This window comes from Propithecus coquereli, unplaced genomic scaffold (genome assembly GCF_000956105.1).
Source record: "Propithecus coquereli isolate 6110/MARCELLA unplaced genomic scaffold, Pcoq_1.0 Scaffold871, whole genome shotgun sequence".
NCBI classification, from domain to species: Eukaryota; Metazoa; Chordata; class Mammalia; order Primates; family Indriidae; genus Propithecus; species Propithecus coquereli.
In genome coordinates, this window is record NW_012154963.1 from 421,361 (window position 1) to 434,315 (window position 12,955).

The 12,955-nt window shown below is 44.4% G+C and overlaps 1 protein-coding gene across 1 annotated transcript in view; it reads right to left on the reverse strand.

Moving 5' to 3' along the window:
• Positions 1-12,614, reverse strand: part of SEC14L1 (SEC14-like 1 (S. cerevisiae)) — a 50,753-nt gene extending 38,139 nt beyond the window's left edge. Inside the window, exons 1-2 of the mRNA XM_012664220.1 lie at positions 12,539-12,614; positions 10,400-10,492 (exon numbers count right to left, since the gene is read on the reverse strand). Coding sequence (XP_012519674.1) covers positions 10,400-10,462 — 63 coding nt within the window. The 5' untranslated portion in view covers positions 10,463-10,492; positions 12,539-12,614. The remainder of the gene's footprint in view (positions 1-10,399; positions 10,493-12,538) is intronic.
• Between the last annotated feature and the right edge of the window lie 341 nt (positions 12,615-12,955).

Sequence of the window (12,955 nt, forward strand, 5' to 3'; positions counted from 1 at the left end):
ACCTTTTATCAAAATTTTCATTACCAGAAGGAGAAGTAACACAGGAAACACAAGCATACATTCCAAGACTCAGTTATTCTTTAGGCAAATCTATTTTGAGGACAAGATGGTTTGATTCCCACCCTGGAGACACGTGCAGTGCCACAAAGTGGACAGGGTGAGGCAGAGGACAGTGAGGTGACAGGGCCCTATGACGCACAGAGAGGGAACTCGAGCTGGGTGCAACTGAATCTGACCAGGGGGAGTTAACCAGGTAAGGAAGAGGGAGAAGGTATTCCAGGCAGGTACGTGAAAAGGCACCGAGGCCATGAAAAAACGGGTATAGTTAGGAAAGGGCAAGTAATTCAACCTTAAGGAGACTGAGGAGTAGATGTGGGGGCCTCACCCGAGGAGACAAGGCCCCAGGGAAAGGCAGGAGGCAGGTGATGAAGGGCCCTGGGTACCAAGCTAAAGGTCTGAGCTTCAGCTCCCAGGTGAGGCACAGCCACTTCCTTATTTCAAACTAGCAAATGATGAGGTCAGATTGACAATCTAGAGGTCTCTCTGTTAGCAGTCCTGAGGATGGGATGGGGTGCAAGAGGGTTGCAGTGGGAGTCCAGACGCTATCGTGTGAGGAGTGGTCTAGGGCTGAGCCCCCGAAAGGGCAAAGTCAGAACCCACTTAGGAGACACCTCTACCAGCTCCAATCTGGTCACCACTGAATGAGGCCGAGGGGTGAGGAGGGAAGGCTGCCAGGGAGGCCTCGGTTTCTGCAATGAGGTAAGATACAAGGTGGGGCCCCTGTCAAAAGAAGCTGCTCAGAAGAAAATGGAGAGTTTCTCAGTAGCATTTTATTAGTTTGGTTTTTTACTCGTTTGTGTTTATGTGTTTTCCTGTTGGGGTGTGTTTTTTGTGCAGGCAGGCAGGGGTGAATTCTGTTTCACAGATACTAACTCTGCCTTGACACACTGAAATGGAGATGTCTAGCAGGCAGCTGGCTAGGAGTCTGGAAGCTCCAGAGAGGCATCTAGGCTGGAGCAAAGCTTTGAGATCTCTGGTTTATACAGAGGCAGTTGAAGACACAGGTTTAAATGAGGCTAACAGACCAGGAGAAGCTGTCAGGTGAAAGAGAGCTGAATAGCTATGCCTAAAATAGTACTAACTACTAGTTAAAGCACCTGTTATGACCAAGAAACACAAAATATGCAACTGAGGGTCCCCAAATAGCAGAACGAGAGAAAAAGGAAGAGGGGATCTCTATCCAAGAAGGCAAGAAAGTGGGACAGAGAAAGAAACATAAGAAAGATCAGAAGGAGTATGCCAAAGACTTGGGAGAGAGAGCTAAGCCCACAGCCATTGGATCAAATATACATAAGACATTTACAAATTGGTTGCTTATCAAGAACTCAAAACACACTACTGCAAAAACACAGCAGTACAGATCTATGAATAGAGGCAGATTACTGAAGGAAAATGGATTCAGTATATATAAAGATACACATAAAATTATCTTATATAATGATACATAATTATATGTCATCATAGCTCATACAGCCTCAAACTCCTGGGCTGAAGGATCCCCTTGCCTCAGCCTCCCAAGTAGCTGGGACTACAGGTGTGCACCACGATGCCCTGCTGATTTTTCTCTTTTTTAGTAGACATGACATCCGCTCTTGCTCACGTTGGTCTCGAACTCCTGACCTCAAGCAATCCAGAGTGCTAGGATTACAGGCATGAGCCACCGTATCCGGCCAAGACTTTTTTTTTAATTTATTTTTTTAAAAAGCTAGTACTGTCATCCCTTGGTATCCTGGGGGGCAGAAAATTACTTCCAAGACCCCCCAACAGATACCAAAATTCTCGGATGCTCAAGTCCCCATATAAAATGGCACAGAATCACTTTTCGGCCTTTTGGCTAAGATTACGTATAAAATGGCACAGTATGTGCACATAATGTATGCACATACTCCTGTATACTTTAAATCATCTCTAGATTACTTATAGTATCCAATGCAATGTAAATGCTATGTAAATAGTTGCTACACTGTGTTTTTTATATTATCTTTTGTCATTTATTTTATTACTTTTTGCCCTGAATTCTTTTGATCTGAGGTTGGTTGAATCTGTGGATGCAGAGTCCAAGGATAGAGAGAGCCTACTGTACTCCTAACATCAAATCGTACCTTTCAAGAAAATTACAATGCAAAATGCTTTCTGTTACGACATGTAAAATAATTCTACCAGAAATACACAAAACTGTCTCTTTCACTCTTACATAGGTCAAAAAATCAAGAAAGATGGATCAATTATACTATCTGCCAACCAAAATCCTCTCCAAGGTGTGCATTTCTCTGTGCATTGGGCTCCCCAAGCAGCCCGATATCCATATCCAGGGCTCTAATGAAAGAAGGAAGAGGACAAGGAGTGACTGACCAGCACAGCCGGACACCTCCAACACTACACCACCCACCTCATCAGCCCAGGCCAGACTGCTGCCAAGCATTTGCTGCATGCACTACGAAGAAACACTGCCGATAAATTAATCCCTCTCAACCGCTTTCAGTACAAAATACGAGGACGAATTCAGTGGGTTAAAAAGTAACTATAAATAGAATGGCCCAGTTTAATTTGGGAAAAAGCATTTTGCATCTTATTTACAACTCAAAATTACCTAGAATAATCACGGGAACAAAGGGGAGCAGCTGGTTTTGACCATTAGTTTCAACCTCTATCAGCAAATGTTCAAACAAAACTGCTAAAAAGTGTCTGAACTGATTGAATTTAGGTCTGTGCCTTTTAATTGTGCCTATTTGCTGTAAGGAACAATTAAATCAGCAAAAGGTTAAGGTAATTGAACAGGACAAATAACCCAGTTTCTCTAACAGATCAATGGCATGAAAGGAAACAAAAGGGAAGGGAGAATGTTAGAGAATAAAGGAGACTTAAGAAACATAATAACCAAACGTAAATGGTTTTATTTGAACAGGATCCAAATAACTTAAAAAAAAGACATTTTTTAGACAATTGAGAAAATCTGAACATGGACTCTGTATTAGATGATATCAAGGAATTATTAGAATTTTTGTTAGGTGTGATAATAACATTGTAGTTATGTTTAAAAAAGAAAAAGGTCCTTAACGGTTAGAGATTCACGCTTAAGTATTTATTGATGAATTAACAGTATCTGAAATCTGCTTTTAACACATGAGGAAAAAAAAGTGGGGAGAATAGATGAAAAAAATATTGGCAAGATGTTGACAATATCAGAACTGTGTGACAGGTACATGGCATTTATTGTATAACTCTCTACTTGTGTATGCTTGAAATTTTCCAAAATACAAGATTTTGGTTTTGTTTGTTTTTACAAAAATAGGTAAATCAGAGAGGCAAGGAGCTGAATCTGATCCACATTTTTTTTTTTTCCAATTTTTTTTAGAGACGGGGTCTCACTCTTACTCAGGCTGGTCTCCAACCCCTGAGCTCAAGCGATCCTCCCGCCTTGGCCTCCCAGAGTGCTAGGATTACAGGTGTGAGTCACCGCACCCGGCCCACATTTATTTCTCCTTGAAACATTTTCCTTTTGCAACAATAAGCACCTTCACCCTAGCACATCAAGAACAATTCAGAATGCATCCTGTGTCAGGAGGGAGGGAGCAAAAGGGGAAAGAGAGAAAAGGTCTGGCTCTGTACAAAGTAGCATGTGCCATAATTATCTATTTTCAAAACCAAGTAAATCTGACTAATTACACCCCAGCTTTTATTAAATGCAACAGGACTGATTCACACTATGGCATTCGACAATTTTATAAATGAGAAGAGCACAATCCTCCACTAAAAACTGACCAGGACACTTAATATATCATGGAAAAAACAACATTTTCCTACACTTTCAGGCCTGAACAAAGTTGAGTTTTAAGTCAGCTACCCCAAAAAGTAGATTGCTTATTTATTTGAGTCAAAATGAACTCTAATGCACGTTAGGCTGCCTGAAAAAATCTAACAATACCTTGATTAATAAAAAACATGTATTTCAATATCACAACTACCTACCAGAAACTTGGAAACAAGAATCAGAAATATGAAAAGGCCCAGGGATGAAATTTAAGAATGAGAGAAAGAGGACGTGCTTTGAGAATATGAAAGATGGGATGAAAATATTTCATAATAACTACAATAATGCTAAAGACCTGATGTGCGTGGGCCTTGAGTAAGAGGAAGAAAACAAAGCCAGAGAAAAGGGGAGGGCAGCTCAGAATATTTTCAGGCAAGGAAGGGAAGGGTGAGTGGATGGAGCTTCAGAAGGCCACTGGCTGCCACACAGACCAAGAAAGGGCAAAGCACGGAGGGGTTCCAGCTGGATCTGTGCTCCCCAGCCTCAACCAACCAAAGGAACCATCTGGAAACAGCTGTACGTGGGGTGACTTTTGTTCCAAAGACACCTCCTCAGAAAGTGCTCTACCTCAGGATTTCTGCACACCACACCGTCACTCCACAAAGACCAGGCTCGATTTAAGGAAGAGCAAGATCTCCTCACACTGTAATAAGATGTACAAGTCTATCCCAGGGTCCCCCATGTCTCCTTAACTGTTTAATATATGAAATTGGAATGGATGAAATAAAGTTTAAATATAAATGCCTACTGATCTAAAAGAGATACAACACATTCATGGTAGAGTCCTTTACTTACATATAAAGTGACTCTGTCCCCTGGTATTTGGAGGTGGGGAAAAGGGCAGGATATGAGAAAGGGGAAGAAGGAGGCCGTGGCTACCACCAACCCCTGCCTCACCCACTTCCCCCTGTAGTCTGTTTCACCCCAGCACCGCCTCACAGCAGCCTTCCACTAGTTCCCGACCTAGTCACCAGGTTACAGAGCTAGTCTCTGGCAGGCCTGGATTTGTACCTAGTCTCAAAGCAAATCTCCTTCTCTTCCTTTCATTCTCTAATCCTAGTGGGAAGACATAAGACATCTGAGAGGAAAGGGGAAAGTGCCCCAAAAGCCAGAGAACGAAACAAACAAAATAAAGCAAGGGGATGAGGACAGCAAAAACAAATTTTGTTGGAGCAATTTAATCAACAACTGTACACTGGCAAATAGGTTTTTTGGTTATCCAACCTAGAAAAGCCCAGCGCTTAAACTGCTTTGACCATGTTTGCCAACAGGGTTTTAGATACCTTATGAAGATGCAAAAAATAATTGGCCAACTTCATCACAAAAGCTCTTTGGTCCTAAGGGGGGCACTGTTTAACTGAAGTACCATGGCATGTTACTTCTGTTGCACGGAGAAAACATAAATCCCTTGTCTGAAGACAGGATGGGATATATTTTGGATCTGAGTTTCCACCAAACCCATTTACAAAGTCGAGTATTCAAAGTTCACGTGAACAAACAGAAATCAGCTGATCGCATACATCTGCGAGCTTTCTATGTACTTAGCACCAACACTTGAGGGAACAAGAGAAGTAACAGACAAGGTCACGGCCCCGAAGGAACACATAAAATAGTTGGAAAACACCACTCAGGAACCTTTGAGAATAAAAGAAACTCCGACCACAAGTCAAAGTACCTAATACTGACGAAGACGTTGAGAGCACGGCAGAGGGAAGGGAGAGAAACATGAATGGCATCCCCAGAGGCATCAGGGAGCCGGGTGGGACCAGATGAGCAGGATTTGAAGAGACAGATGGGGAAAGGCAAACATCTGAGGTAAAGATGTATGAAAAGAAAAGGGGGACCCGAAAAGACACTGCATGTCCAGGCACACGGGAACAGGATAAAAACCCATTTTTAAAGTTCATGGTGGGAAGTGTGCATAATTTATGAAGTAAGGTTAAACAGGCAGGGTAGGACACAGTCATGAAGGGCCTCAGGGAAAAAAGCACAGGAGTTTAGAAGTGAGAGGCCAGATAATAGGAAATCCTTCAACAGAGGACCGTGGAAACAGAAAGGGCGTGCGCAGCAGCAGAATGCAGGATGACCCGAAGGCACAAAAGACATTAAGTAGGGAAACCAACAAATAACCTCTGGTCTCTCTCCTTTCCTTATCCAAAGGAACAAGGACTTAGGCTGGAACAAGGTGGTGGCTGGGAGAGACAGGAACAGAACCGTGTGTCTGCTGAAGGCCCAGAGAAGCTGACGGGGTCCGGGAGAACGCCAGCACCACCGAGAGAACAGGGAGACTGGGCTGAGCGCGGGGGTGAAGAGAGGGAAGAATGAGGTGACACATCTGTTATGATGATGGAAAGCCCAGGCAGAAACGGCACTGGACAAGCTTATGATTTCTGGGACGTACAGAACCTAGTGGAGTCTCTTCTATTATGTCTTCCAGTGTGTCCAAATGACAGCTGTCCTCGGCAGAAAAAAGACCAGAGACCAAGTCATCGCTTCACCTGCAGCTGTCACCACAGAGGTCTGACCCAGAAGGTGAGCTCTCGAGTTCTTCCTCCTCTCACGGGACTCTCAGTAGGGCATCTCACCGTTTCTGTCCCACACCGCCCTCCTACACCGTGTGTCCTCTCACCTCCTTCATTTTTCCTTTGAATCCTTTACTAAGGGGCCATTAGCATGGGTTCCTAATCTGTGGGGTCACATCACTCTGCCGGCACGAGACTGTAACTCTTTTAAGGCACAATCAACTGCAGTGTCCTTCGCTGATTCATTTCACCTCCCCACAAGCCAGGCAAAGCAGCCCTCGGAAATGCTTTTGGCTGAGACTAGAAAATTTAAAGACATCTTCATGGACAAGAACCTTCATAAAATATTTCAGTATATACATTATCAGGGGAAGGGAGAAACATGGTATGAAAAAAAGGACACTAAACTCAAGAATCAGATCTCTGACACCAACTGCATGAGCTTCAGTGAGTCTCAGATTCCTCACTGTCAAAGTGGGGGTTGAGCTGGGCGACTTCTCCAGCTCACGGAAGCTGTAGCATTCTGACTCTGGGCTCACACCTAACCAAAGAACACCACTCAAATGCTGCAAACGCCTGTTGAAAAACTTCCATTTTGCTTGTTTAAATACCATTGTTTAATTCAAATGAGTTAACGAGAACTTGAAAACAAATGGTACATTTTCGTTAAATGAATCAAAATGCTATTAACATATTTGATCTCCGTCATGTACATATTTCTACCAGGCACTTTCAACCTAAACAATTTCTGGCAATGCTAAATAATAACGAACCTCTTGGTTAAAACAAACAAGGGTGTTGAGTGGGTGCTGTTTTCTCCCAGTTCCTCTCCTCTCCTCAGAGGAACTGAGCCCATATAAACCAGGACTCGGGTCCCCTACCCATGACAGCAGGACCACCACCTCCCAGTCACTCCCAACACTGCCACGCACTGTGATTATTGGGGCACATTCGCTTTTGGACATTTTTACAAATGCGTCAGTTGAAGCTATGGTTCTGTTCTCACCTTAACTGGATATCTCTTTCCTCACTCTGAATGATGAAGTGAAAAGGATATTTTCAGATTAACTCTACCATACTGTTGTTTTTCCTCAATGAGAAAAAAATAAAGCAAAGTAAACAGTGAGGATTTTATACCGTACAATTACAGTCAAAAAAAAAAAAGGAGCAAATGACACCATACAAAAATCACTAACAACCTAATAAACATTCTAGTTTGGGGGGAAGAAAAGGTAAGTAACATATTTCATTTTCGGATTAAAAAATATTCTCTAACAATTCAAAAGAAGATTTCCTGAAGCTGGTGGGGCCAGGAAAAAAAAAGAAAAAGAAAATTAATCACTGCTTCAAAACAAAAAAATTTAAAAATGGCTCCCCCCCACCACCACCGAGATGACTCTCACTCTATTGCCCCAGGTACAGTGCAGTCATCGTAGCTCACTGCAACCTCAAACTCCTGGGCTCAAGGGATCCTCCTGCCTCAGCCTCCCAGCTAATTTTTTCTATTTTTGGTAGAGACGAAGTCTTGCTCCTGCTTAGGCTGGTCTCGAACTCCTGACCTCAAGTGATCCTCCCGCCTCAGCCTCCCAGAGTGCTAGGATTACAGGCATGAGCCATAAGCCCGGCCAAAAATGGCTTAACTTTAAAAGATTGGGGGTGGCTCAGAATTTGAATTTCAAGTTCTTCTGTAAATTCATGCACAAAATTGGCAAGGCAAACTTCACAATTTTGAAAATAGCAACATTGAGGAAATAGGGAAATTTGAACATAAGACAATCAAAACACCTCTTTATTAAATCTAACATTTGGCTAAGAGACCAACCTTTGCTTCAAACTATGAGGGTAGCATCAAGCTTTTTAAATCACACTGAATGTTCTGGAAAGCATCACCCCGTCATGGTGCCTGTCCCACCTCACCCTCTGCCCACAGGCCCCCCCAGGCCCAGGCAGAGGGACAGATACTCTGCTTTAGACAAAGCTGCCTTTCCACCTCCACTACCCGATGCCTCTTCCCTGGACTCTTGTCAGCCCAGCTAACTGAAGGAGGGTCAGGCTATTTACCAGGGCACATGATCCACGGCTGGCCAATATCTTATATCCTAGGGCCAGGAGGAAAAAATGAACCAGATCAAATTTCTCTCAAGAACGTCAACTAGGAAATGTGACAAGAACTGGTCACTTAGAAACTGAAAGAATGCAACAAGAAATGCCACAGAGTTGAACTGGGGCCAGAAGGGTTCTGGCCAGCTAAGAAAGCCCCTGAACTGAAGCCACAGGGGTGGGGAAACTGGGAGTTAGCCAAGAAGCCAGCTGGTGGTGGGAAAGGCAGAGTCCCACGAGGTGAAATGAAGCTCCAGGGACAACTGCTGCCGAGGCCACCAGAGCTGCCAGGAACTACCCTCCAAGGCCTGGCTCTTGCTCAGCCCATCCCTGCTGGAATTCCAGGATTTTTGTGTGATTCCTATCACACCACAGTGTTCCCACTAACAAAACTCCTCTCAAGCTGGCTGGAATGAGTCTTTGTTCCATATGACCAAAAGCCAAAACGGCACAGATAACATGCAAATAGGAACGACCGTTCTGATAAGTGAATAACATAAAATACTGAACAGTGCTAGTTAAATATATTTAACAAAAATATAGAACTTTTTAAATATATTTAATAGAAATACCCACACATAAACACAAACAAAAGCCTCACACCTGACAGAGAAGGGGCACAAGGGAACTTTCTGGGGTAATGGATGCAAATGTTCTCTGTTTTGATAGAAGGTGTGGGTGACTCTTTTACTAAAATTGATCAAACTGTACATCTGACATGTGACCATTTTACTGTATGTAAATTATACCCCAATTAAAAAAAAAAAACAAAACAAAAAACCTCCCCTAATCTAAATTGTTCCGTTGAGAGCACGTGACTTTTTGTTTTGTTTTTCAAAACTGATCTAGATAAATCTCACAAACATGATGCTGAGCAGAAGCGGCCAGATGCAAAAACACTGAGTTTCTACTTATATAAAGAACAGAAGCAGGGAACAGTCACCCACAGTGTTAGAGTCCCGACAGTGGCTAATTCTGAAGAGGTGAAGGGATCAGATGGACTTCTTTCTGGGCTCCTTATGTTCTGATATTGGTGCTAGTAACACAGGTATGTTCAGTTTGACATACATATTTTCACCAGGTGTATGTTTATGATAGATGCATTTTCCTGTATATATTTGCCTGTATGCATATTATATCTTTTTTTTTTTTTTTTTTTTTTTTTTTACAGAGTCTCACTCTGTTGCCCTGGCTAGAGTGAGTGCCGTGGCGTCAGCCTAGCTCACAGCATATATCTTAATAATAACACAAAAGAGAAGGAAAGAGAAGGAATACCCTATTGTAATACAAAAGTGATCGGAGAAGATTTTTGTTCTGCATCTAGTAAAATGCGTATTTTCAGCCAAATTCTCCCCAGATAAATAAAGAAAATTAAGACTTTAGTTACCCCATTTGTGGAATTCTAACTTGACTCATAGATTTGATATTAGGAGGAAAAACTCATTCAACAGAGTCATTTGAATAATATAATTCCATGCTATAGTGATCAGTTCTAAGCCTATATAAAGTGAGTTCACCCATAACCAGACCACTCTTCAAATAAGAAGCAGCAGGAAGAAATCACACTCCATATCCCTTTTCTATTTTAACAAAGGAAAAAAAGAGCAAAACCCAGAGGAAGAAGTATTTAGTGAGAATTCCACTTCTGTATTTTCAAAGGGAGAATTAACTTAAATTCATACATTACCCTGAAGTACATTTTTTAAAAACAGATTTTAATTTCCAGAAGCTCATATTTTAAAAACATTTTAGAGACTCTAGATATAATTGATAAGCATAAAAACAGAATAAGTGTAAGTGAAGTAATGGAAACAAACAATAAAAATGTTGTTTACAGATCATCAAATTCTAATACTGCACTTAAAAAAAATAAGCCAAAGAATAAATTGAAATGTAAAGTACTTACAGCCATAATTAATTCAAAGGGGTGTTTATACACCCTCACTGGTGACTGGTATTTCTGCACCATGATTGTAATGCAATAGCAATCCTCTCACACCTGCAAAACATAAACATATGTGGTAAATAACCACCATACAGAAAAAAATTAAGTCCGCGTTGACACATCATACCACATTCTCAGGACAGAAAGAGACCACAATAGGTCATGAGAAGATGAAACTTACATACACAAGGCAGGGGGAAGTAGTAAGACAATAAGAAAAGGAGAGGAAAGCCCCAGCAGAGTGAGGTGAGGGTGGAGGCCTCCATTCCCCTCCTCTGCATGGGTTAGATGACCTGAGTCCTTTCCAGCAATGAAACATTATGATTCCATTATTCTAATAACCGATAGAATTAATGCTTAAGTCATTTTCTCTTGAACAACTTCTAGTGGGAGACAAATAAAAAGGGTCACATGTTAAGACATCAGCTCTGGGGAAACAAAAATAAAAGTGGAAAAATACTACTGTATCTCAAATTATGGAATACTCCTCAAAAGCCAGCTTCAAAGGAAAATTCATCAATTCCTTTTTTTTGTGTACACTACAATTTTGAAGACCTGTCTTCAAGTGGCAGAGATGCCAAGAACTCTGGCTGGAGGCTCCGCTGAAATCCCCAGCCTCAAATGGCTGCGATGTCTGTAAGTAGTCAATTAAATGTACAAGCCTAATTCACAGGTCAAGGAATCCTCCTGCGAGGTACATAATCACACTCTACTGCCAGCCTAGGGGGATTTTTCTGAAAACACATTTTTATTTGGAGTCCTCTGTGACTCTTTATTCCCCTGTTTAAACGTCAGGAAGAAAAATAATTCCAAGGAGCCTACCTGTCCTGCTGAGGATAATCATTAAGAATGTTATTTTATGCTGAATATGGTGAGAGGATATTCAAAAGTACAAAACAGAATATCCTCATGGAGCCCAAAGTCTAGCTGTTAAAAAAAAAAGTTAGGAAAATATACTTTATATCAGGAAATTTCTAGCTATGTTATTACATTTAAACAGGTCTGGAACTCTTTCTGGTATGCGTGGCATACCTCGCACAAGGAGCAGATTAAGTGGAAAACAGCACCACTTGACAGTGGGAAAACTGCTAAGGAAAAACCGCGGGTGACCTCAAGTAAGCCGTCTGAATTCCCTAGGACGCAGTTTCATCTCTGTAAAACGAGGTTTTGGGGGACATGATTTTGAAAGACTTCCAACTCTAAAATTTTGAGAATTGGAGCCAAAGTCTTGAGTTCTCCTCCAAACTCAAGGTAAAGCTTTCGTTAATCTTGATTCTGGGACCGATGCGTCCTGGTGGACTGGGGCCACGTTCTATTTCGCTTTTGTAAACCTTACAAATCTTGGTGCGCAGTGGGAATCTAATCATCTTTTTAAAATTTAATTGAGAAAAACTTTAGAGTATCTCTCAGATAAGAGGAGGACGATTACCAGGTACGAACAGCTGAAAAGAGGATGCAAAACAGGGTAAGGCTCGTTTAAGAAACTGTGATATCCACTCAGGATTCCACTGCCTGGCACAACCCAAGTGACTACACTAAAGAACCTGCTAATTCACGAGCTTCTGAACTCCTGCCAGTTCCCGGCTTCCGATGCTCTGGTCCAGATAAACGCCCTCCGCGGGCATCCGGAGTAACAACGGCCAAGTGGCATCAGGACCCGGGCTGCCTCTATTGCATGACAATTGGTGTTTAAAATCAGCCAATGGCCAGACCCAGGGAATACGTCCCCAGCAGGCGGGGGGCGGCGGGGCGGGCACTCGGGACCGCTCCGCAGGGGTCCTGCGCGGCTGCTCCAGAGGGGACCCGGCCGGGGCGACCCGGAGGACGCGGGCCGGGGACGGGCTCCGGACCCGAACTCTGCTCCCCACAAGGAGGGGCTCGAGAGTGGGCAGCCTGGCGAGTGGGGGCGGGGGGCGGGAGGAGCGGCGAGGGGCGAGGAGGGGCGGCGGGCCGAGGAGAACCGGGGCCGGGGCAGGACGCGAGCCGCGGGCAGGCGGTCGAGGGTCCGGGTCCCGCCCGGGAGGCGCCGGACCTCGGCGGGGCGGGGGCGGGGCGGGGTGGGGGGCGCGCTCGAAGCCCACCGCGGGGACGCGCGCCTACCTCTTGTCAGAAAGGCCGGGCCCGGGACGCGGGGCGACGGGGGACGCTCATGCCGGCGACTCCGCGGTGCCGTCGCCGTTCCACTGCTTGGCGGCCGCAGCTCGACCGCCGGTTCCGGGGAGGGGGCCGGGGGGGGGCGGGAGCGGGGAGGAGCGCGGGGAGGGCACGAGTGGTTGTTACGGGTGACGGAGAGGGCGGGGCTGAGCGCCGGAAGGGGCGCGCATGCGCGAACGTGGCCGAGGGGGCGGAGGCGGGAGCGGGCGACGGTTGCTAGGGAGGATGGGGGGGGTGACAACCGGGGCCGGCCCGAGCTGCGCAGCCGCAAGCTCCAGGCCGGCGGGCGCGGGAGGAGCTCCGAGAAGACGTCAGCCCGATTGCACGGCTGGTTTCGCCGGCGGTCCTGTGGCTCCGCCCAAT